The sequence below is a fragment of the Heptranchias perlo genome, chromosome 2, assembly GCF_035084215.1.
Source record: "Heptranchias perlo isolate sHepPer1 chromosome 2, sHepPer1.hap1, whole genome shotgun sequence".
Taxonomy (NCBI): Eukaryota; Metazoa; Chordata; class Chondrichthyes; order Hexanchiformes; family Hexanchidae; genus Heptranchias; species Heptranchias perlo.
Window position 1 is genome coordinate 59,366,261 of NC_090326.1, and position 25,036 is coordinate 59,391,296.

The window sequence follows — 25,036 nt, forward strand, 5'->3', positions numbered from 1 at the left end:
TGGTTAACAGACAGAAAACAGAGAGCAGGAATAAACCGGTCTTTTTCAGGTTGGCAGACTGTGACTAGTGGTACTGCAGGGATCAGTGGTTGGGTCCCAGCTATTCACAATCTATATCAATGATTTGGATGAGGGGACCAAATGTAATATTTCCCAGTTTGCTGATGACACAAAACTAGGTGGGAATGTGAATTGTAGGGTGGATGCAAAGAGGCTTCAAGGGGATATAGACAGGCTAAGTGAGTGGGCAAGAACATGGGAGATGGAATACAATGTGGAAAAATGTGAAGTTATCTACTTTGGTAGGAAAAACAGAAATGCAGAGTTTTTTTTAAATGGTGAGGGATTGGGAAATGTTGATGTTCAAAGGGACCTGTGTGTCTTTGTACATGAGTCACTGAAAGCTAACATACAGGTACAGCCAGCAATTAGGAAGGCAAATGATACGTTGGCCTTTATTACAAGAGGATTTGAGTACAGGAGTAAAGATGTCTTACTGCAATTATATGGGGCCTTGGTGAGACCGCACCTGAAGTATTGTGTACAATTTTGGTCTCCTTACCTAAGAAAGGATATACTTGCCATTGAGGGAGTGCAACAAAGGTTCATCAGACCGATTCCTGGGATGGCTGGATTGTTGTATGAGGAGAGATTGAGTAGACCAGGTCTGTATTCACTTGAGTTTAGACGAATGAGAGGTGATCTCATTGAAACATACAAAATTCTTACAGGGCTCGACAGGGTAGATGCAAGGAGGATGTTTCACCTGGCTGGGGAGTCTAAAACCAGAGGTCACAGTCTCAGAATAAGGGGTAGGCCATATAGGACTGAGATGAGGAGAAATTTCTTCACTCAGACGGTTGTGAATCTTTGGAATTTTCTACCCCAGAGGGCTGTGGAGGCTCAGTCATTGACTACATTTAAAACAGAGATCAATAGATTTCTAGATAATAAAGGCATCATGGGATATGGGGATGGTGCAGGGAAATGGCGTTGAGGTAGAAGATTTTGTTTTTATTCGTTCATGGGATGTGGGCGTCGCTGGCGAGGCCAGCATTTATTGCCTATCCCTAATAGCCCTCGAGAAGGTGGTGGTGAGCCGCCTTCTTGAACCGCTGCAGTCCGTGTGGTGATGGTTCTCCCACAGTACTGTTAGGAAGGGAGTGCCAGGATTTTGACCCAGCGACAATGAAGGAACGGCGATATATTTCCAAGTCGGGATGGTGTGTGACTTGGAGGGGAACATGCAGGTGGTGTTGTTCCCATGTGCTGGCTGCTCTTGTCCTTCTAGGTGGTAGAGGTCGCAGGTTTGGGTGGTGCTGTCGAAGAAGCCTTGGCGAGTTGCTGCAGTGCATCCTGTGGATGGTACACACTGCAGCCACAGTGCGCCGGTGGTGAAGGGAGTGAATGTTTAGGGTGGTGGATGGGGTGCCTATCAAGCGGGCTGCTTTATCTTGGATGGTGTCGAGCTTCTTGAGTGTTGTTGGAGCTGCACTCATCCAAGCAAGTGGAGAGTATTCCATCACACTCCTGACTTGTGCCTTGTAGATGGTGGAAAGGCTTTGGGGAGTCAGGAGGTGAGTCACTCGCCACAGAATACCCAGCCTCTGACCTGCTCTCGTAGCCACAGTATTTATATGGCTGGTCCAGTTAATTTTCTGGTCAATGGTGACCCCCAGGATGTTGATGGTGGGGGATTTGGTGATGGTAATGCCGTTGAATGTCAAGGGGAGGTGGTTAGATTCTCTCTTGTTGGAGATGGTCATTGCCTGGCACTTATCTGGTGCAAATGTTACTTGCCACTTATGAGCCGAAGCCTGGATGTTGTCCAGGTCTTGCTGCATGTGGGCACGGACTGCTTCATTATTTGAGGGGTTGCGAATGGAACTGAATACTATGCAGTCATCAGCGAACATCCCCATTTCTGACCTTATGATGGAGGGAAGGTTATTGATGAAGCAGCTGAAGATGGTTGGGCTTAGGACACTGCCCTGAGGAACTCCTGCAGCAATGCCCTGGGGCGGAGATGATTGGCCTCCAACAACCACTACCATCTTCCTTTGTGCTAGGTATGACTCCAGCCACTGGAGAGTTTTCCCCCTGATTCCCATTGACTTCAATTTTACTAGGGCTCCTTGGTGCCACACTCGGTCAAATGCTGCCTTGATGTCAAGGGCAGTCACTCTCACCTCACCTCTGGAATTCAGCTCTTTTGTCCATGTTTGGACCAAGGCTTTAATGAGGTCTGGAGCCGAGTGGTCCTGGCGGAACCCAAACTGAGCATCGGTGAGCAGGTTATTGGTGAGTAAGTGCCGCTTGATAGCAATGTTGACGACACCTTCCATCACTTTGCTGATGATTGAGAGTAGACTGATGGGGCGGTAATTGGCCGGATTGGATTTGTCCTGCTTTTTGTGGACAGGACATACCTGGGCAATTTTCCACATTGTCGGGTAGATGCCAGTGTTGTAGCTGTACTGGAACAGCTTGGCTAGAGGCGCAGCTAGTTCTGGAGCTAGATCAGGCTTGAGGGGCTGGATGGCCTACTCCTGCTCCTATTTCTTATGTTCTTATGTTCTTACTGCAAGATCTCCCTCTTTCATCTCTAGTTTGCGATTGTTTTCTGGCGTGAGATTCACTTCCGGACTCCCTATCACTACTTGTACTCCGCTTTTGTACTCTCCACTTTTTTACCCCATTCTGCCAGTCCATGGACCTCGCCTCATGGCCATCATCTTGAACATTCAACCAAAATTTAAACCTACGAGTAGCTTAGCCTGCATGTCCCAAAATTGTTGCATCCCTCCATTGATTAGTTTCCTCGAGAACATATGTCACCCGTGTACCCACTTTGGGTAATTGTACTGTGGATGTGATAGCTCTGTCATGTTTTTCTTGATCACTGACATTACCATTGTCCAGCCCTTGATCTACCTCAGTCTGTACCTCAGGAACCTCATCAAAAAAATCATGAATATCTGAGGCACAAGGTGCCTCGTTTACTTGTATCAATTGCTTAGAGTCCGAGATTTTATAATTAATTCCAATTAATCATGAGGAATGAACCGTAACAGTTTGATTGCAATGTTGGACAAGTCCTGTCTTACCATCACGACCTATGACCTTCCCAGAGCCTTTCCATTCCCTATGACCCTCTCTTTTATAGTATATCAAATCTTCTGAATTGAACTCTGTCTCAGATGGTCTAATATGATGTCTCAGTGCTCTATGACTTTTCTCTGATACCTCAGCCTTGATAAAAGCCTGTCTCCCTGCATGCTCAGAAAAAATGGCACCTTTTGTAGTACCTTCTAGAGCAGGAGGATTATCACAAAGTACAGAAGGTCATTTGCGATTGCACCCATAGACAAGTTTGTAAGGACTGTATCCTCCAACCATCAGAAGAGAATTCAGATCTTTAAATGTTGACAAGCAGGGTGGGCAAATTGTCTATTGGAAAGGTAAAACCTTCATCAATATCCAAAAGATCTGCATCCAACTCAGAAAATACCTTACTTCTGATTTTACTTTGTTCAGAAAGCGACAATGACAAGGCCATGCCTTGTTTCCTCTTTGGCAGAGTTGTAACCCGGGTCCACATATCATCCTCATTCTTCCACTGGTCATACGGTTCAAACTACAAGAACATCGGAGGGAAATCGTACCTCGATGATTTAAACTTGATTTCTGCCATTTTCCACAATGGCCACTAGGCTTTCAAGCTTTTTTTTATGTCCAAAAAAAAATCGTAGTTTCCAACCTTCAACTTTAGGCAACCATTCTCTGCTACCATGTGATAAATTGGATAGTCAGGTGGTGAAGGATAGAATACTAGAGCCTGACCTTTAGTTGCTTCCAAACCTTTATTCACAGGGATCTATATTATCCACACTACACCCTAGATAAGCTCTCATATAAATAGATACAAGAGAGTCCCCAATTGGTATGCACCACCTGAATACAATTAACACTAATTGATATAAATTATAAGGATACAATTAACAACCCTGTCTTCATTAACCTACATTCATTCCCGGTCTCCAACAGCACAAATTTAAAATGGCTACACCCTTCTATATCTCTGTAGCCTCCTTCAGTACCACACTCTCCATTCCTCTGACTTCGGCCTCTTATAAATCCCCCACTACCGTGCCTTCAGCAGCCTCAGACCCATCTCTGGAATTCCCTCGTAAAACCTCTCTGCCTCTCAATCTCCCTATCCTCTTTTATGAGCGTTCTTAAAACCCAAGTGGAGTTGAGGTAAACGATCAGCCATGATCTCACTGAATGGCGGAGCAAGCTCGAGGGGCTGAATGGCCTACTCCTATTCCTATCTCTTATGTTCTTATGTAGGAGTTCTCTCTGAGTTTAATGGAGATTGTGTGGCTGAAAATGTTGATAGATGAAAAAGGACTATGGGTGGAGACATTAAAAGTCAGAGGTGGTAGCAGCTGATTGGACATATGAGAAATTTACTGCAGCTGGTGTGAACCTGAAGTGCTGTAAGACTACCTCGTAGTGGTGGTCCAACACTGTTTGCCTAACTTTGATTCGGGTGACTTCACGGACAAATTGTACCACACAACTTGCACTGATGCAATGACAAAACCATTTTATATTGTTGCAAAATGTGTAGTACAACTCGCCTAAAAGTGACAGTAAAGTTTCCTGATCAAAGGAAATTCTACACTACCCAGTTAAATAAACAACTTTTTATATTCATTAATTTCTTTTCCTTTTTCTAATAGCTTGAGCGGACACTCACATATGAAAAGCTGCTCAATTGGACCAACCAAGCAAACATGATGAAAATTAAGGTTGAAGTTCATATGCCCAGATTTAAGCTGGAAGATCAATTTGACCTTGAAAGCATACTCCCAGCAATGGGAATGATTGATGCCTTTGATCTGTCAAAAGCCAATTTCTCTGGACTGTCTGAAAAAAGTGGTCTTTTTTTGTCAAAGGTTATTCACAAGTCCTTTGTGGAAGTTAATGAAGAGGGTACGGAAGCAGCTGCTGCCACCGCAGCCAGCTTTTCAGTCCGAACTGCAATGTTATTGGAAACAAAATTTGTAGCTGATCATCCCTTCCTGTTTTTCATTAAACACAACAAAACCCAGAGCATTCTGTTCTTTGGCCGATTCTCTTCACCACTGGATGAGGTCAAGGAAAGTGGAGGAGCAGACAACATAATGCAGCAGGTTCAATGCTGCACACAAAAGGATGATGGGTGGAGAAAGGTCCCCTTTTGATTGAAATAAATATGTTGCACACAGTAACGCAAAAGGGCATTTCTCAGTTACCAATTGATTAATGGAGATAATCTGGCAAATGGGATGATTTAATCTGCATAAGGACATCTCATTTAACAGACTTCAGCTCCATTTGCTGTTGGTTATATTACGTGTAACAATCATAGCATTTAGGAATTCAATTTTCAATATCACCTTTAAGATGATGAAATATTTTCAGTATACTTTGCTTTCATTAAATTGGGAATTTTAATTGGTGAACTTGTATTCTTGTACAGTATACTCCTATTACTCCAGAGCCATTTTTGCCCCCAACAATTCAAATTATCCAGTAATTCAAATTAAGTAATTGAAATAAAATGGCACAGAAGGCTTTTTTGTCACTGGAAGAAATTGAATTATCCAGTAATTCAAATTAAGTGACTGAATTAACAGGAGTGAACTGTATTACATTTTCTTTATTTTTAACATATTGGTGTTTATTGGGAGAAATCACAACTGTTAGAATTTGGCACTAATTGTACTAATATTTTTCTTTCCAAAAATAAATTCCTTTAACAGTGGTCAATGTCAATGTTTGAATTTTATCCTAAGTATACTTTAAAAATATACATTAAAAAAAGATTATTGCAGTTTTTGATCTGCCGGGTGTGTTTATTACATGTAATCTTTTCAATTTGCACAAAAGTAGCCCAAAAGTTTTCTCACAGCATTGTATTCTAGCCAGGTAGTCCTAGGTTAGAGTGGTTACAGCAGCTTGTATTCATTAATGCGATAAGTCTAATCAGTTCCCAGCCAGAGAAGTGGATGAAGTAAGTGGTATCTTGCAAAGGACTTGCAAAACTTGATTGTTCCAGCTAAAATCCTGTCCCTCCCACTGACTGAACACGGAGTAACATAGACAACAAAGACAGAGAAATTTGCTGTCCATATCATCTCATTTCATGTGGCTGTAGGAAGCTGAATCTGTAAAATGGAAAAAACTTAGGGAAAGAAAACAAGGCCAGTTTTTGTCTCTGTAACATGCATTCAATCGGGCCATTTCAGAGCGGAAATGTGGGTGGAAAGCAGTTATGCTGGAACTCTAGGCACAATGTGAACCACACGAATTTCTGAATTTCAAATTCCTGGGCATCATCTAGATTGGTGAACTGCTGGCTCCAGGTTTTTTCAATCCAATCCTGCAGCATATTGAGGCCGTACAAGAAAGCAGCAGGTTCAATGCTGCATGCAAAAGGATGATGGGTGGAGAAAGGTCCTCTTTTGATTGAAATAAATATGTTGATAGATTGGAGCCCAACATCTCCATAGCAGCAGTTTGACTATTTACGAGAGATACTGTAACTGGCCCTAGGATTTCTTCCAATGAGGGCTCTCCTTGTCCTGCCCAAACTGCCATTGGGGTGGCATAGCCCATATTACCAATAACATTGTAGGAAGCTCCGGTCAGAAATAGGCGTGAGCTTCATTTTAATATTCTAATGCCAATGAAGTAACATCATTTAAACATCAATGCCATTTCCAGCCTTTACCCAGCAGGCTGCAGTGTTTCTGAGGGAGATGCTTGTGATCCAGGTGGTCCTGTACTTTCTCATGCTAGGGCATCAGATGGCCTTGCAATTGTGTCTGCCACAGCTGTTTTGGATGACTGTCCTGCCCACTTTCTGACACATCCACAGTTATTTGCATGGTGGGGCAGTGGAGAGCTGGGTGGTAGGGATGTGACGTCACCCTAAGAAACAGATGCCTCACCTGTGCCCACTCCTACCATATCCCTGCTGTTGGGCACTGCCTCAGCATGGCCAATGACCTGCGTGGGAACAAACCTCCAGGCATCAATTAAGGCAGTGAACCCCAGCTCCAGCTTTTCTCAATCCAATCCTTCAGGATGTTCAAGCTGGACAAGATAGCATGTTATAGACTGGAGCCTCTATAGTAGCAGTTTGACTACTTCTGAGGGATCTTTTCCTCTGAGAGATCTACTTGTTCTGCCCAAACTGCCATGGCAGTGGCATAGCCCTTAACATCAAGTCACACCTTGGCCTCTTCACTACTCCTCTGGTACTTTCTCTCTTTCAATCACTTCATCCTGTTCCATCCCTTCCCGCCTCACTTTCAAAATCCTTGTCATGTACCACCTTCCCAAGTCCTGCACCAACTTCCTCACCAAGACCTTCTCTCCCCCCCTTAGTCTCTGCACTGAGGTATCTTCACCCTAGGTGACTTCAACCTACAACAAAACAGCTCTAGCCCCCTCTCCTCCGACTTCTCTGCCTGCCTATCGTCGCTTAATCTCATCTTTCACGTAAACTTCCCATCCATATTCATGGTCACCCTCTTGACCTCGCCTTCTGTCATGGTCTCTCCACCCCAAGTTCTCAATCAGCAACAAGGCTATTTCCAACCACCATTCACGTTGCCTTACCTCCCCTCAATCCCACTATCCACACCATCTGTCATAGGTCCCTCACAAATTGACTCAAACTCTCAACTCCCTTTTCACTGGCCCTCCACCGGCCAAGATACTTCTGTTATTGTGGACCTGTTTAACTGTTGTCTTGCCTTGTTGCTCCAAATCAATCACCATTTCCCACTCCGCTGTTCCCCGCTACAAACCCCTACCTTCATTCCCTCAAGTCATAGGGCTGCAAACTTGAGTACACCTGGTGCACATTTGGACTAGTGAGCTATCACCAGATTTACCTTGAACATGCCAAGTATTACTGTGCCTGCTGTCTTCAACCAAAACCATATACTATTGCAGGATAAACCTGGAGGGCAATGACAACCCAAGGCTTCTGTTCTCCACAACTAGCCACCTCAAACCCTTGCCTTTGTCCCTCCACCCTCACCTCCAAGACCAAGTGGGGGACAAGCTGATGAAGCTGTAAAAGAAGCATATGGGATCCTAGGCTTTATAAATAGGGGCTTAGAATACAAAAGAAAGGAGGTAATGCTAAAAATATCCAATTAATTTGTTAGACTGCAGATTATTTTGTCCAGTTCAGGTATCCTATTTTAGGAAGGATGTTAAAGCCATGGAGAGGATGCAGAAGAGATTAACGAAGATAATAGCAGGTATGGGAAGCATTAGTTATGAGGATAGACTAGAAAAACTAGGCCTCATCATTAGAGCACAAAAGGTTAAGTAATCTGATAGAGGTGTTCAGAATTCTGAAGCGTTTTGATAAGGTAAAAAAGGGAAAATATATTCCATTGGTCAGTGAGTTTGTAACTAGAAGACATAAATTTAAAATCACCATCAAAAGAACAAAGGGATAGGTTAGAATAAATTTATTTTCACAGATGATTGTCAGAATATTGATAGATGAAAGATGATTGATAGAATATCCTACCAGAAGTTGTGGCGAAAGCAGAATCCATAGTAGTTTTTAAGAGGGAAATGGATTATTATTTGAAAAATAATTTTTTAAGGGGGTGCAATGAAGGTTCACTCGATTGATTCCTGGGATGAGAGGGTTGTCCTATGAGGAGAGACTGAATAGAATGGGCCTATATTCTCTGGAGTTTAGAAGAATGAGAGGTGATCGCATTGAAACATATAAAATTCTTAGAGGGCTTGTCAGAGTAAATGCTGAGAGGTTGTTTCCCCTGGCTGGAGAGTCTAGAACTAGGGGGTCATAGTTTCAGGATAAGGGGTCGGCCATTTAGGACCGAGATGAGAGAAAATTTCTTCACTCAGAGGGTTGTGAATCTTTGGAATTCTCTACTCAGAGGGCTGTGGATGCTCTGTCGTTGAGTCTATTCAAGACTGAGATTGATAGATTTTTGGACACTAAGGAATCAAGGTATATAGTGATAGGGTGGGGAAGTGGAGTTGAGGTAGAAGATCAGCCATGATCTTATTGAATGGCGGAGCAGGCTCGAGGGGCTGTATGGCCTATTCCTGCTCCTATTCTTTATGTTCTTATGTTCTTAAAGAGCATGGAGAAAGGGCAGGAGGATGGAACTAAGCAAATAGCTCTCAAAGAATCAATACAGGCATGATGAGCCAAATTGCTTCCTACTTCGAGGTAAAAATCTACCTTCTATGATTCTAAGAAGGGCTCATGAATTTCTTCATCTCTAAGATTAAAACCATCCATGCGTCTGTGACTGCCATTAGCTCCCCTTGCTCTTCTGCTTTGTTCCTGATATCCCACTAGACCCACAATAACTTTGGTCTTGATCCGATGCCCCTTTGCAGTTTCTCCCTTGTCTCCCTGCACATCCTCTGATTGCTTATCTCCTCCTTGACACAGACCTCCTGCTCCTCTGATTCCCTCTGTGGACACAATGCCTGAAAATCCCCTTAAGGGTGCACCAAATGAGGTCAGTAGCCAGATGGAACTGTGGGATATAATAAAAAGCTGAGCTGTGAAAGCCTGTGAGAATGAAGCATTTTCACAGAATGGTGAGATACCATCAAGGTCACAGACCAGAGATAGCTCAGAAGAAGGAGATAAACTTATAATTCCTTAACTGATAAACAAACACCAGTCCTTTGTTCTGTTGGAGACTGAGAAGTTAAGGGAGTGAATTATCAGCTGACATGTCTGGGTCCTGAGGTTACCAGCAACTGGGGAAGACACTAACATTGTTGTTTGGAGATCATTGACACCAAAAGGGGAGAACTGTTCTGACACATGTGACATTCAGATTGGTTAATGGAATGCAGGGTGGTTTCTTTGAAAATCAAGGATATATAAGAAGGCATTATGACACGCTTTCAGACCTTTAGGCTTTTTGGCTCTTAGGTTTTTAAGATTTTAATTCTTTCAAGTTTAGTTTCTTTGCTTCTTTGATTTTATCCTTCTGTTTTCTTCAACTGTTGCCCAATCTCTAACCTCTCATTGCTCTCTATGATTCCTTGAATTCTTTGTTGCCTCCCATTCTGTGCCCCTTTTGCTCAGACTGCCTGTATGACATCAAGTTTTTGTTAAGTCACAACTTCCTCTAACTAACTATCAGGAACACTGAAGCCATTGTCTCCAGTGTTAGCCATGAATTCCGCTTCTATATTATTGACTCAAACCCCTCCTTGGCCAGATGCTCAAGCTGAACCAGACAGTGCAAAACCTTGGGGCATTCTTTAACTCAAGGATCCATCTTAGAGTGCTTTACAGAGTGGTGCAGAAGAAGCAGATGCTGAACAGAAGGGAGAAAGGGAAATAGAGTGCTTGGGGAAGATAAAACTCGGTAGAAAGTGTCTCAAAGGAACTTTTGAAGTGAGCCAGGTAACAAGGTGGAGATGCTGGGGAAAGAGTTCCAGGTGGCAAGTGCATAATGGCTGAATGAATGGTTGCTGATGATGGACTCAAGGGAGAGGGGAGCAAGGAGTAGGACATTATCAAGAGAGGGAGAGGGTTCCGGGATACATAGCTGGAGGAGATTGATAAGGTACATAGAATTACATAGAATTTTACAGCGCAGAAACGGGCCATTCAGCCCAACATGTCTATGCCGGTGTTTATGCTCCACATGAGCCTCTGCCCTCCTTACTTCATCTCACCTTATCAATGTATCCTTCTATTCCTTTCTCCCTCGTGTGTTTATTTGGTTTCCCTTTAAATGCATCTACTCCTTGTAGTCATGAGTTCCATATTCTCACCACTGTCTTGGTAAAGAAGTTTCTCCTGAATTCCTTTTGAATTTATTAATGACTATCATATTTATGGCCACTAGTTTTGGACTCCCGACAAGTGGAAACATATTCTCTACATCTACCCTGTCGAACCCCTTTATAATTTTAAAGACTTCTAATAGGTCATCGATCAGCCTTCTCTTTTCTAGAGAAAAGGGCCCCAGCCTGTTCAGTCTTTCCTGATAGTTGTACCTTCTCTGTTCTGGTATCATTTTTGTAAATCTTTTTTGCACTTTCTCCAGTGCTTCTTTATCCTTTTTATAATATGGAGACCAGAACTGTGCACAGTACTCTAAGTGTGGTCTAACCAAGATTCTATATAAGTTTAACATAACTTCTTTGCTTTTCAATTCTATTACTCTAGAAATCAACTCCAGTGCTTTGTTTGCACTTTTTACAGCTTTGCAAACTTACATTGGTACTTTTAATGATTTGTGAATCTGTACCCCTAGATCCCTTTGCACCTCTGCCCCATTTAGATTCTTATTTTCCGAGGAGTATGTGGCCTCCTTATTCCTCCTACCAAAATGCATCACCTCACACTTATCTATTTTGAAATTAATCTGCCATTTACACGCACATTCCACAACGCCATGGAGGAAATTGAAGGCGATGATGAGGATTTTAAAGTCAATTTATGGGACATGGGGAGCCAGTGGAGATTAGCAAGGACATGGTGATTGGAGTGTGAGCATTTTAGCAGGTGAGGATGCAAGCCATGGTGTTTTTGATTAATTTTTTGTGGAGGTGAGGATGCTGGTAAAGAGAATGTCAGAGGAATCAAGCCTTGAAGAAGTAAAGACATGGATAAGGTTTTTAGCACAGAAGGGAAGGTGGGCGATGTTTCGGAGATGAAAGAAAGCTGGTCTTGGTAATGGAATGAATGTAGAAGAACCTGAGCGCTCATAAAAAAAATAAAGTCCAACTGGGTGCCCAATGGAAATTGTCCATTTTGTGTGTTCTTTCCTTCATGACCTTGTAGGAGATGTTTTTAGCATCCATTCATTTCAACTGGAATTAGAATTCCAGGAAAACCAGCCTCAGAGTCGATCTGGAACTATTCAACCACTCAACCAAGCCTAATGGCCAGCCGGCAGCGTTTCTTTATCAGACTGGCTCTAGAGCAGTAACGAATGGAGCTGTTCTGGAATGTAGGTGGCTCCCTTCCAAAATTATTATTACTGATATGACTCTGAAAGGAATTAGGTTGATAATGCTAGGACTCTGATGGAAAACAAGCGGAGTTTTCATAAGGAAATAACAAGTATATTGTACATAGATATAGTATACAATAAGTATATTGTACATTATAAGGGCAAGACCTTTCTTTACGTGTTGCATTATAGAATCATAGAAAGGTTACAGCATGGAAGGAGGCCATTCGGCCCATCAAGTCCACGCTGGCTCAATGCAAGAGCAATCCAGCTAGTCCCACTCCCCTGCCCTTTCCCTGTAGCCCTGCAAATATTTTCCTTTCAAGTACTTATCCAGTTCTCTTTTGATGGCTATGATTGAATCTGCCTCCACGAACCCCCCACCCTGGCAGTGCATTCCAGACACCACTCGCTGTGTAAAAGTTTTTCCTCATATCACCTTTGGTTCTTTTAAATCTATGTCTTCTGGTTCTTGACTTTTCCGTCAGTGGGAACAGTTTCTCTCTATCCACTCTGTCTAGACCCTTCATGATTTTGAATACCTCTATCAAATCTCCTCGCAACCACCTCAGTTCCAAAGAGAACTACCCCAGCTTCTCCAGTCTGTCCACGTAACTAAAGTCCCTCATCCCCAGAATCATTCTAGTAAATCTCTTCTACACCCTCATATTTCCTAAAGTGCGGTGCCCAGAACTGGACACAATACTCCAGTTATGGACGGACCAGTGTTTTATAAAGGTTCATCATGACTTCCATACTTTTGTACTCTATGCCTCTATTTATAAAGCACAGGATCCCAAATGTTTTTTTAATCGTTTTCTCAACCCGCCCTGCCACCTTCAACGATTTGTGCACATAAACCCCTGGATATCTCTGTTCCTTTTGTAGTACCCCTTTTAGAGTTGTGCCCTCTAATTTATATTGCCTAGTTTTTATTCTGGTGCATAGAATTTGGGAGCACTGCTTTTAGCATAAAATATTCCAGCCCCACTGAAGTAAACGGTCAATTTTTTTGAAAGGAAACCTCAGATCCCAAGCCATGGCTGCACCTAATTTAACTTCTCCCCTTCCCAGGGCTGCTGGCTAACGTCACACTGCCGGGCAACCAAGCCCCTCGTGGGTTATTTATAACCACCCCGAGAGCGAGAGAAGCAAAATCCTATTGGACGTCATCCTACGTGAGTCACGTACAGGCGCATCCAATGAAAAGCTGTGTCGATGACCAATCCCCGCCCCCTGACTGCCGTCAGCAGAGGCATTACGTCAGCGCATTGTGTTTTTTTTAGCTCGAGGACGGCGGTTTAATTCACCGGCTGAGCGGGGCCGTTTGCGGTTTGATCAGTTTGTTTTATTTGAATGTTTTCCGAGGCCGCCGTCTCCGTTACTCCGATGGCCGTCGACTGTTACGTCTCTCGCCGAGGGGCGCGGATCGGCCGTTACCAGGGGATACTGAGCAAGGGATTCGCCATGTACGGCAAGGACCCGTTCGACGAGCACAGTAACCCCCAGGTGAGGCCGAGTAAACCACTCGTTACCATCACTGATAGCATTGGGGTTGACCACAGGAGGCAGCGTCAAATCCTCGGCGATCGCCATCAGGACCCGCCCAGCCACGGTGCACACAGGCTGATTGTCCCGTGAATAGAAACACAGCGGCACATCCCGGCTCCCTGCATCAAAGCAGCAGCCTTTCCGCGCACACTCACTAGCATCCGGCGTTGGGTATTTCCCAATCTCTGCCTTTAAATATCTCTCTATCTCCAGCCGCCCGGGGGATGAGGTGTGCCGAGTGACCCCAATCCCGGGGAGCATCCTTAATAAGGAGGAGGATCGGCAATGAGAGAGCAGCATCTCCACCCATCCCATCCCATCACTGCAAAACATCTGCACCATCTCCACCCACCTGTCAACTGCAAAAACATCTGCACCATCTCCACCCACCTGTCAACTGCAAAAACATCTGCACCATCTCCACCCACCTGTCAACTGCAAAAACATCTGCACCATCTCCACCCACCTGTCAACTGCAAAAACATCTGCACCATCTCCACCCACCTGTCAACTGCAAAACATTGCATCATCTCCACCCACCCGTCAACTGGAAAACATTGCATCATCTTCACCCACCCGTCAACTGGAAAACATCTGCACCATCTTCACCCACCCTTCAACTGCAAAACATCTGCACCATCTCCACCCACCCGTCAACTGCAAAACATCTGCACCATCTCCACCCACCCGTCAACTGCAAAACATCTGCACCATCTCCACCCACCCGTCAACTGCAAAACATCTACTCCATCTCCACCCACCCTTCAACTGCAAAACATCTGCTCCATCTCCACCCACCCTTCAACTGCAAAACATCTGCTCCATCTCCCACCCTTCAACTGCAAACCATTTGCACCATCTCCACCCACCCTTCAACTGCAAAACATCTGCTTCAATTGCACCATCTTCATCTGCACCATCTGATCCTTTAGTTTCCCTTGTACAAGGGAAAGCAAAAAATAAGTCATGGGGAAGAATTTATTGGATTTAATATACATTTTTTAAAAATTGGTAATGGAGGAAACAATGAGACATAAGATAGACACATCTCCAGGACCTAATTGTTTCCACCCCAGGCTTTAAAAGAGTAGGTGAAGGAATTGCTGATGTGTTAGTAATAATCTTCCAAAGTTCTCTTGATTTGTGAATTGTGCCATTGGATTGGAAAATTGAAAATGTCTCCCCATTATTTAGGAAGGATGGGAAAGAGCAACCAGGTAATTACAGAACTGTCAGTCTAATGTCCGTTATGTGGATGTTACTAGAATCTTTCATTAAGGACAGAGAGACTGTGCACTTGGACAAATTTGAACTGATCAGAGAATCAGTAAGGATTTGTGAAGGGTAAGTCATGTCTGACTAATTTAGTTAAATTCTTTGAGGAGGTCATCAACCAGCTGGATAAGGGAGTGTCTATAGATGGACTTCCAGAAGGCATTTGATAAGGTACTGCACAAGAGATTATTAGCAAAAATGAAAGCACACAGAATTGGAGGCAACCTTGCGTCATGGCTTGGAATTTGGTTGGGAAGTAGGAGACAGAGAGTAGGGATAACTGGTATGTACTCTGATTGGAAGGATGTAAGAAGTGGTGTTCCCCAGGGATCTGTACTGGGCCCCCAGCTTTTCACCACATTTATCAATGACTTGGATGAAGGAATGGAGAGTTATATATCCAAGTTTGCAGATGACAATAAATTGGGAAATAGACAGATTAAGTGAGTGGGAAAAACAATGGCAGATGGAATTCAATGTGGGGAAAAGTGAGATCATCCACTTTGGATCCAGGAAAGACATGATATTTTCTAAATGGTGAGAAACTAGAAACTGGAGGAGCAAAGAGATTTGGGTGTCCAGCTATACAAATCATTTAATGCTAGTGAACAGGTACAAAAAGCAATCAAAAAGGCTGATGGAATATTGTTCTTTATCTCCAAGGGGCTGGAATACAAATGGGAGGAGGTTATACTTCAGTTGTATACAACTTTGGTCAGATCCTATCTAGAGTACTGCTTTCAGTTCTGGGCACTGCATCTCAGGAAGGATATATTGACCTTGGAGGGGTTGCAGCGCAGATTCACCAGAATTATACTGGGGCTTGAAGTGTTAAATTATGAGGACAGGTCGCATAATCTTGGCTTGTATTCCTTTGAGTATAGAAGATTAAGGGTTGATCTGATGGGGGTGTTTAAAATGATAAAAGGATTTCCTCTGGTGGGGAATCCAGAACAAGAGGGCATAATCTTAAAATTAGATCAAGGCCATTCAGGAGTGAAATCAGAAAGCACTTATTCACACAAAGGATAGTAGAAACCAGGAACTCTCTCCCCCAAAAGGCTGTGATTGCTGGGTCAGTTGAAGCTTTCAAGACTCAGATCGATAGATTTTTGTTAGGTAAGGGTAACAAGGGAGATGGAGCATAGGTGGGTAAATGGATTTGAGGTACAGATCAACCACGATCTAATTGAATGACCGAGCAGGCTCGAGGGGCTGAATGGAGCCCCTCAACTCCAACTCCAAAACAGCTGCACCATCTCCGCCCGCCCATCAACCCCAAAACATCTCCGCCCGCCCGTCAACTGCAAAACACCCCCACCCGCCCGTCAACCGCAAAACACCCCCACCCGCCCGTCAACCGCAAAACACCCCCACCGGCCCGTCAACCGCAAAACACTCCCACCGGCCCGTCAACCGCAAAACACCCCCACCGGCCCGTCAACCGCAAAACACCCCCACCGGCCCGTCAACCGCAAAACACCCCCACCCGCCCCTCAACCGCAAAACGTCCCCCACCCGCCCCTCAACCGCAAAACGTCCCCCACCCGCCCCTCAACCGCAAAACGTCCCCCACCCGCCCGTCAACCGCAGAACGTCCCCCACCCGCCCGTCAACCGCAAAACGTCCCCCACCCGCCCGTCAACCGCAAAACGTCCCCCACCCGCCCGTCAACCGCAAAACGTCCCCCACCCGCCCGTCAACCGCAAAACGTCCCCCACCCGTCCGTCAACCGCAAAGCTTCCTCACCCGCCCATCAACCGCAAACATCACCACCCACCCCATAACCGCAAAACATCCCCACTATCTCCACTTGCTCCTCAGCTGTAAAAGATGTGCATCTGCTCCTCAGCTGTAAAACATCTGCACCACCTCCACTCTGTTCCTCAGCTGCAGTAACATCTGCATGACCCTCTACCCTGTTTCTAAGCTGTTCTCTCATCCTTCTTGGCAGTGAGAGATAAGATAAAGTTTAAATAACTTTAGAAAAAGAATTTTCTGTTTCCTGTTTCCTATCAAAGTTTGAACTTTAGAGGTAATAAAGATTGGTGGAAATTTGAAATAACATACTGGAAATGCACAGCAGGTCAATTAATGTCGTAGAGAGAAAATACATTCATACTTCGAGTGGGACCATTTGTTGAAAAGATAACCTATTCTTTCTTTTTCAGATGTTTGAATTGTATAGTTTTTATCTTATTTTAGTCTCAGGAGACAGTTTAGGAGAGGAATTAAGGGAGCGCTGTCAGCAGTGGGTAAGGAAAAGAAAATGAAAACAACTTATTTTTCCTATGGTTATCTTTCCATATTGTTTAGTTTATTATTTTATCATTTGTATACAAATATTTTTATGAAGAGATTGACCCTCTAGAACAACATTACTGTGTCACTTTGGGTTTTAAAGTGCATAAAAATCATGTTTCTTTATTGCTTATGTTATGTATGTGTTGACGACACTAGTTCTTATTTGTGTAATCAGTAACTTCATACACCAGAAATAAACATGCCCTCGCAGAGAAGTTTAAATTCAATACAATTTATTTGCAACTCTGGCCTCTCGCATCCCCCACTTCCTTCTCCCCCCACCATTGGTGACCGTGTCTTCAGCCGTCTAGGCCCTAAGCTCTGGAATTTCCTCCTCAAACCTCTTCGACTCTCCTCCTTTAAGATGCTGCTTAAAACCTATCTCTTTGACGAAGCATTTAGTCACTTGTCCTAATATCTCATGTGGCTAGGTGTCAAATTTTGTCTGATTACGTTCCTGTGAAGCGCCATGGGATATTTTAAAGGTGTTCTATAAATGCAAGTTCTTAATCTGGAATATTACTTTAAATTAAACTGGGGGAAGGACAAGGGGACACAAGTTTAAATTAGTAAAGGGTAATTTTAGGACTGATATCAGGAGGTTATTCTTCACGCAGACAGTGATCAACACTTGCAACGGACTTTGGGGCAGAGTGTGGAGATGAAAACCCAGGATTCATTTAAGAAACAATTGGATGCAGCAGTGTCAATATTTGTTTGATTATGTTTCTGTGAAGCTATATAAATGCAAGTTGTACTGTACTGATTCAGAACAAATGATCAATTCCACAACTGGAGAACAGATGTGTTGTGGTGGAACTCCTCTTCCCTACATCCGTTCTAAACACAGTAGCTAGCTCAGCCATTTGTATAGTTAACTCTTGCCAATTAGATTAATGGTAATCTGTACTCAAGGATATCCTAGAGCCATTCCTGCATTCCCTTGCTATCTTAATTTTGATACAATTTAGCTACCGTTTCCTCCAACAAAGAACATCGGTTTACATACATTTCCTTGTTATCTTGAAAAACTACAATGTTCCTTCAGAATGGAACATGTTTCTCATTCTAATTAGCAATTAGTTTACACAGGCACATCTCAATTAGAAACGCCTGTTGACTACACAATTAAAATATATCATGAATTATGTGATTAGTTCACGCAGGCATTATTTAATTAAAAGGTGCTGGTGCCTGCAATAGTAAGGGGTCAAAAGTTCAGTTTAAAATTTCAATAGCTTCCATAATGCTTTGATTCAAAGTTCTTTGGACTCTATCTTGGGCAGGGTTGCATAAGAGTACAACATTATACTTACCCAGTTACCAAAATCTCATCTATTTACACATGTGACTGATGTCATGGAACATTTTTCTTTTGTCAATTGCTAGTCATCTTGTACAGTGGAAGTGCATCTGTTGATTTTTAAAGAAATATTTGGCACCCTAGTGGGCCAGTATATGGTTTATAAATACATTGTGGTAGAAAATCATTTTTTGTACAGCTAATACCATTCCACATCAATCCAGAATATATTGAGTGTTTGACTTAAGTTGTGTTAGTAGGAGAGCTGTTATATAGGTAGGTGATGAGACAAATGCCATGCTTTTCCTTTCACTTTCCCCTCTCTGGCCTGTTAACACCAGCCTCTCCTTTGAAACTAATGATTCCTGACCCCTAGAAGGATGTTGAGTATATTGTGCACTTCACCAAGTAGGAATTTGGAACATTATGGAAGATCTACTTTGCCGTTGCAGTGGGAACTAACCACAATGATATTGAAAAAATGTGGTTACTCCTACAAGTAATTCAGGAGCAGAAACTGGAGAGTCACAATGGAAGATGAATTGTTATATATTACTGAACAGAACAAAGAAATTCATCCCATGATGCCTATGCCAATTGCCAGATCCCAACACGTGCTTTGCGAAGGTTATTTTCCAAATTGCAGAACTTATGGCTGCTGGGGTTTGATTGTGATATCTGCATTTGGTAGAAAAAAATAGAAAATAATTGCAGATACCAAATATGAACCTAAGAGGTTGTGCTTTTCAGGACTATGGTGTATGTTTCACAGATAACACTATTCGTTCATGATTGAACATTGGGATAGAATTTGTTGAGGCAAGTCAAAAATAATGCTGCTCACCCACTTAAGAATGCTTTAATATGAGATGAGTAGTTACAGTCATACAACCTTGTTCACACAGGTTGGCCCCAGTCTGAATTAATTTACATTCAAAATTTAATAAGTCGAAAGCAGAGCTATAAAAATGCATATATTAACAACGCAAGCAGGGGCATCTGCACTCTCAAAACATTTTGGTAAGTTCTGCGTAAGTATATCTGGGACCTGATTCTGTATTATTCTGTCACTTTTATGTCATTGCGAAGCTAAAATTGCAGGAGAAATACACACCAAGACAAGTTGCATCTGTTTTGTTTGTGTTTTAATCTGACGTGCCAATTTATACAGTATCAGAAGTAAATAACCCTTATAGCATGATGACATTTGATGTGCTTTGCGGATCAGTGATTTGTATATATTTACATCTGCAAAAGTGTCATGAAAAACATGATTTTTGATTGTATCATTGTCTTCTCCTTTAGGGTGTTCTGAATTTGGGAACTAGTGAGAACAAACTTTGCTTTGACTTAATAGAAGAGTGGGTGAGTATGTAAAATATTGAAAAATAACTTTTCAGGTCTGAAAGTACTGGTTCTGTTCGGAATGTTTTAAGCATTGATACGTGTTTCACACCATGAAGTTAAGTTTATGTTAGAAGAATGTGTTTTTTTATGTTGACTCACCAATTTAAATTCCCCTCCCAATAAAACTTGAGACTTTTTTTTCAATTTATATTATATATTTTAATATTTTACCTCTGTGTTACCTCGAAGTTCAACAGACCTAATGGTGGAAGCTACATTGCACCTCACTTATTACAGTATTCCAACGTTCAAGGCATTGAGAGGTAAGAACGATCAGAACACTTTGGCACAATTTTAAAGGGAAAATGAACCATAAGGGAAAAAAGTACTTTTCTCTCTTATTTATATAGGCACAGATTTAAAAAACTGTTCTAATCTGTTGTGGTTAGTTACTAGTGAACATGGGGTAATTTTCAACTTTGCCAGCTAAGCAGTAACCTGGAGGAGTGGATTGACTGCCCATTATAGAACCATCCAAATTTCATTCCGTTGATTTCACTGAAACGACTATCGGACGGATTCTACAAAGGGTGGGCGATCTGCTCCACCAGGTTACTGCACAGATGCCAGAGTTAAAAATTATGCCCCCCCATGTCTTGGAGTGCTTCAAAATAAACTCTATCATCCTGAAAGCCTTCAAATGTACAAAAATTGCTGAATTTAGTTTGTACTTTACAATGCACTTTCTAATGACCCTTGTTCAGTTGAGCATATATTTTCTTTCGTTCCCTTCAACTGATTTTGAAGTTAATGCTACAAAAATGAGGGGGTGACCTTTTTAACACAAATGTCTCTTGATGCTTCAATATAGAATGCCAGTAGACCAGAATTGTGTGCTTTGGTAGGTTCAAAGCCACTACTGTAATTTCTGTACGATAGTTATTGCTGCTTGCACTTTTAGTCTTTGTTTTAACAAGCGTTTCTTATGATCCCTTCAAAACAGATTTCTTATCACTCCAGCTCACTTACAGACTTGGATAATTCTTTTAAACTTTAAATGATCTAATAGGCAGAAGAATTTCTGTCCACTGAATCTGCTAAAACGCCAATTGCATGACATTGTCATAATAACTAAAAACCATAAAATGTGGTTCATGTCATTACAATTTATGTTCTGTAGGATGTAATTCCTAATCTGGATTTAGGACAGTTAAAAGTAGAAATACACAAAATAATACCATTTCACATTAGTTCAATATATAGATTTAGCTGAAATGGGAACCCAGTAATAAATCCATGTGTGTTTGCTTGCAAGAACTGAGAGCTATGAAGGATACAATAATGTACTTCGTTGGTAGACTCTGAGTTGCATGAGATACTTGTTAGATACTTGAGTTTTTTTTCCTATCGCAGATATTTGAACATCAGCAACATTTCAGCTAACATACTGATTGTTTCTTTTTAAAGATTCAGTTTATTAGGACATCAGTATTCAAACTATAAGACATTTGGTATTAAGGGCCGTTAAGTAATTTCAGATGTGTTAGAAAAAATTCTGTTTTTCTCACTTTAGGTTGAGTAAATGTATGTTATAATGTTAGTTAACAAAAGGTGTGTGTTTTCTACATTAACTGTGTGTTTCAGTTTCAGAGAAGAAATTGCCAAATTTCTCACCGAGTATGCCAGAGCTCCAAAAGCATTGAATCCGGAGCATGTAAGGAATACCAGTGCTTGGTTTTGCCGTCCATATTTAGTTACCCTTTTAGGTTGTATTTTTGTTAGGGCATGGGAAATTACACTTGATGTTAAAATTACTAACTTATACTGTATAAGATGATGTTTCAGCGAAATAAGGAAGAGAATGAAGTCAGTTGGACCTGGGGCTTGGTGGTTTCTTCGCATTGTCTTTTTACCCTTTAACCTGTTATAGGCATAAGTGCTTGTTAGTTGATTTTTCCCGTTACTGTCTCGCAACAAAACGGTTGTTAATCTATCAGCAATAAATTCCGCTTGCTTCTGACCTGAGTGGTTATTAAACAACAAGCTTTAATAGATTGACCCGCAACAGTAATACAACTGTCTTCAGGTTACATCAAACGACAAGCAATTAATACAACCTGGTTTGTCTGCGGGCTCAGATTGATCAGATCTGACCTCCGTGGCTACCTGGAGCAGTGTACCTCCGACTGTCCTCTCGAAAGCTCTAACGTTTGGGAGGAAGCATGCCCTAGCTTTATACTATTCGTCTGTGTTGTTCTGTACATATGCATCTCTGGTCTTATCTCCTAGTCGTAAGTTAGCAACTCAAGATAAGCTGTTTTACATAACGTAGCTAATGAACTCAACCCTCATCTCTGTTTACAAATTGTTATGTTCCTCTGAGGAATGGATGGCCCTTCTTATCTGAGTACATCCCCCCTATTTGGGCTTGCATGGCCCCACCAATGTCAGTTTCCTAGCATCTACATCTCTTGTCTAGATACAGGCCATCTCTTGACCTTTGGGTGTTTTATAGTTTTGAAGTTTCAGCATTCTCTGTCTTTTACGAACTGTCTTTGTTCAAACACCGAGTCACGACTTTGCCCCCCTCTCCGACATCTGGCCTCTTGCTAAGATGCTTGGGCGCTCTATGCGAGCCTGAATATTTGACTGTTCCTAGTTTTAATATTCTTACATTGCTGACTGATACATCTGTATTAAGAATCTGCAGTTTTAATCCCAATACCTGTCCAGAAATAAATAGCATGTTTCCTGAGGGTTGATGGTGAGTTAGTCCTACGTTGTCCCCGCCATTGCTGATGCAGTGTTCAACCAAAATACAGAAGTTACGATCACTTGAAAGAAATTAAGTACATGACTGCAATTGCTTAACATTATTTTGTTCACAAGAAAGAAAAAACATTTTTTTCAACCCTAGCAGACTTCATATATTGCAATTTTTTTTCACTTACCACTGGTTCATTTTTTTTGTCTGAATTCCTCTTCTGATATGACAACCTTCAGCTACCTACGTAGTAGCTGAAAGAAAGCAATGGAATTTATGCATAAGACTAGCTTGTAGCTTGTTTTTCTACACTCACCATGTTTTTCCCATTCCTCGTGGTAGCTCCCCAATATTAGAGGGAAAAAGCAAATGGTGATTCTATTTAATAAAATAAAACATTCTGCTGCTTCTCTAATGGACAGGACAAAAACCATGATAATGTTGATTCCTGTTATCAGTAGTGGTGAAACCCAATCTATTGTCTGGTAGATGTCATCACGTGGCTCGTATGGCAGAGGTACTTGGTAAAAGTGTGGCAAAATAATAAGTTTATTGGTCATTGCATTAAATAAAATTAAAATTGTCCGCTTCCTACTTTTACTGTGGGAGTGCGTAAATTGTTTACACCTGTTAAATTGAATTTCATTGTAAAGAGGTAGAGGGCCATGCATTTGAAGCTCACTTGCATTTGTGTGGGAAATTTTGCCACTTCTCAGATGAGTTGCTGGATAGGGCACTATGCCCAAGATAGATGTTTCATCTCTAAACTTGCTTCAACTGCTACGTATACATAATTGTGAAGAAATCTTGTTCACTTAGTCATGCCCTGTAAGCTAGACGTTCTGTGGTGCTTAGGGGACTGTGAAGGAATAATATTTAAAAATAAATACTAATATACAGATTAGGTACTTTGTCAGCTGAATTTTTTTTAAATCACTGGTTTTGATTTCATTTTCTCTGCCTTTTTTAGATTGTGGTCATGAATGGATGTTGTTCTATCTTTGCGGCACTTTCTATGGTTTTATTTGACCCTGGAGGTAAGTGTAGTCATTATTTTTATTTTGCTTAGCTTGTATTTTGTTTTTACTCCAGTAAAACTAATTTTCTCTCTTTTTAAGATGGCTACCTGATTCCAACTCCATATTTTGGTGGTGTGAACCCAGATATGTGGCTATATGGAGAAGTGCAAGCTGTGCATGTACCTTTGGATAGTAAGGTATGTGAATGATATGTCTCCCTCAGCTTGTTCTTTTTTTTTTACTTAAAATTGTTGTGGGTAGATTTAAAAATTTTTAAAAATGTTTATTTCTAGATGTCAGAAGGTGAAAGTGTTCCCTTTCAGCTAACAGTGAAAAAACTTGAAGCAGCTATGCAGAAAGCAAAGGAGCAGGTACGCTTTGAAATGTTTTAGCCCCAGTTGTGTTTTTATGCCAGTAATGCTTCATGGTTACAGGTGCACAATAAAGTAGTATGGTATGATCTTCAGGAGTTGGGTTATACAGTTCAGCTAATTGCCAAACAAGCATTGCTGGTATGAGCACAATTGGCAATAAAGCTGGGCTGAAAGCTTTAAAACTGTAAAAAAAAATTATTACTGCATGTATGTTAAATTGAGACCGTTCCATTTTCTGTGCATCGTCTAAATACCACACACATAAAAGGCATTTTTTTAACCATTATAGACAAATTACGTTTCATGAACTAATTAAATGTATAATTGTCCATGCTACATATGGTCCATGATAAGAAGTGAAAAAAATGATTGCTTCATCAGTTTTGTGTAGTAAATATGTAACATGACAAAACCGATTGTTTTTTATGCCTGGAAACCTCTTTCCTAGCTCACATATTTCCTTTTGTCATCCTCCTTTATTGTTTATGTACTTGACATATGTTTTTTCTTTAAATTCAATTTTATCCTCGTCTCTTTATTTATTCAGGGCATCTCGTTCTTGCCTAGTTTGTTCTTTTTTTAGTGAAATATATTTCTTCTGAACTCTTACCGATCTCTTGTTTAGAGATTGCCCACCTCTTGTTCTACCTTTCAACATTTTTCTTTAGTTTACCTCCCTTAGCTGCATCCTCATTCGGTCATAGTTTTTTTCCTCCAATCTATTACTTTGCTCTTTGTACTATCTATATCCCTCTCGATCATTATCTTAAACCTTATTTGTATTGTGATCACTACTTTTTAGATGTTTTCCTATGCTTATTTCTCATAGTCTTGTACACACTGTAAAAACCTTCTCCGCTTTCACTCCTCCTTGCCAGTTTATTTGGGGGTAGTTGAAATCCTCCATGATTGTGGTTCAGTGTTGTTACTCATTTCATAGATTTGCCTACATATTTCTTTCTATCTCCACTTTCTTTCCACTATTTGGTTGTCTGTTGTATACCCCTAATAGTGTGACCGATCCCTTCCTATACTTAATCTCAATACAT

At 41.7% G+C, this 25,036-nt stretch overlaps 2 protein-coding genes across 2 annotated transcripts in view; both read left to right on the plus strand.

The window, feature by feature from the left end:
• Positions 1-5,684, plus strand: part of LOC137333563 (leukocyte elastase inhibitor-like) — a 49,995-nt gene extending 44,311 nt beyond the window's left edge. Inside the window, exon 7 of the mRNA XM_067997763.1 lies at positions 4,749-5,684. Coding sequence (XP_067853864.1) covers positions 4,749-5,252 — 504 coding nt within the window. The 3' untranslated portion in view covers positions 5,253-5,684. The remainder of the gene's footprint in view (positions 1-4,748) is intronic.
• Positions 5,685-13,307: 7,623 nt separating this feature from the next.
• The window catches only part of LOC137339579 (1-aminocyclopropane-1-carboxylate synthase-like protein 1), a 35,213-nt gene continuing 23,484 nt past the window's right edge, over positions 13,308-25,036 (plus strand). The window contains exons 1-7 of the mRNA XM_068001906.1: positions 13,308-13,559; positions 19,789-19,848; positions 20,080-20,153; positions 21,475-21,544; positions 23,565-23,631; positions 23,713-23,810; positions 23,907-23,984. Of these exons, the coding sequence (XP_067858007.1) occupies positions 13,407-13,559; positions 19,789-19,848; positions 20,080-20,153; positions 21,475-21,544; positions 23,565-23,631; positions 23,713-23,810; positions 23,907-23,984 (600 nt within the window). The 5' untranslated portion in view covers positions 13,308-13,406. The remainder of the gene's footprint in view (positions 13,560-19,788; positions 19,849-20,079; positions 20,154-21,474; positions 21,545-23,564; positions 23,632-23,712; positions 23,811-23,906; positions 23,985-25,036) is intronic.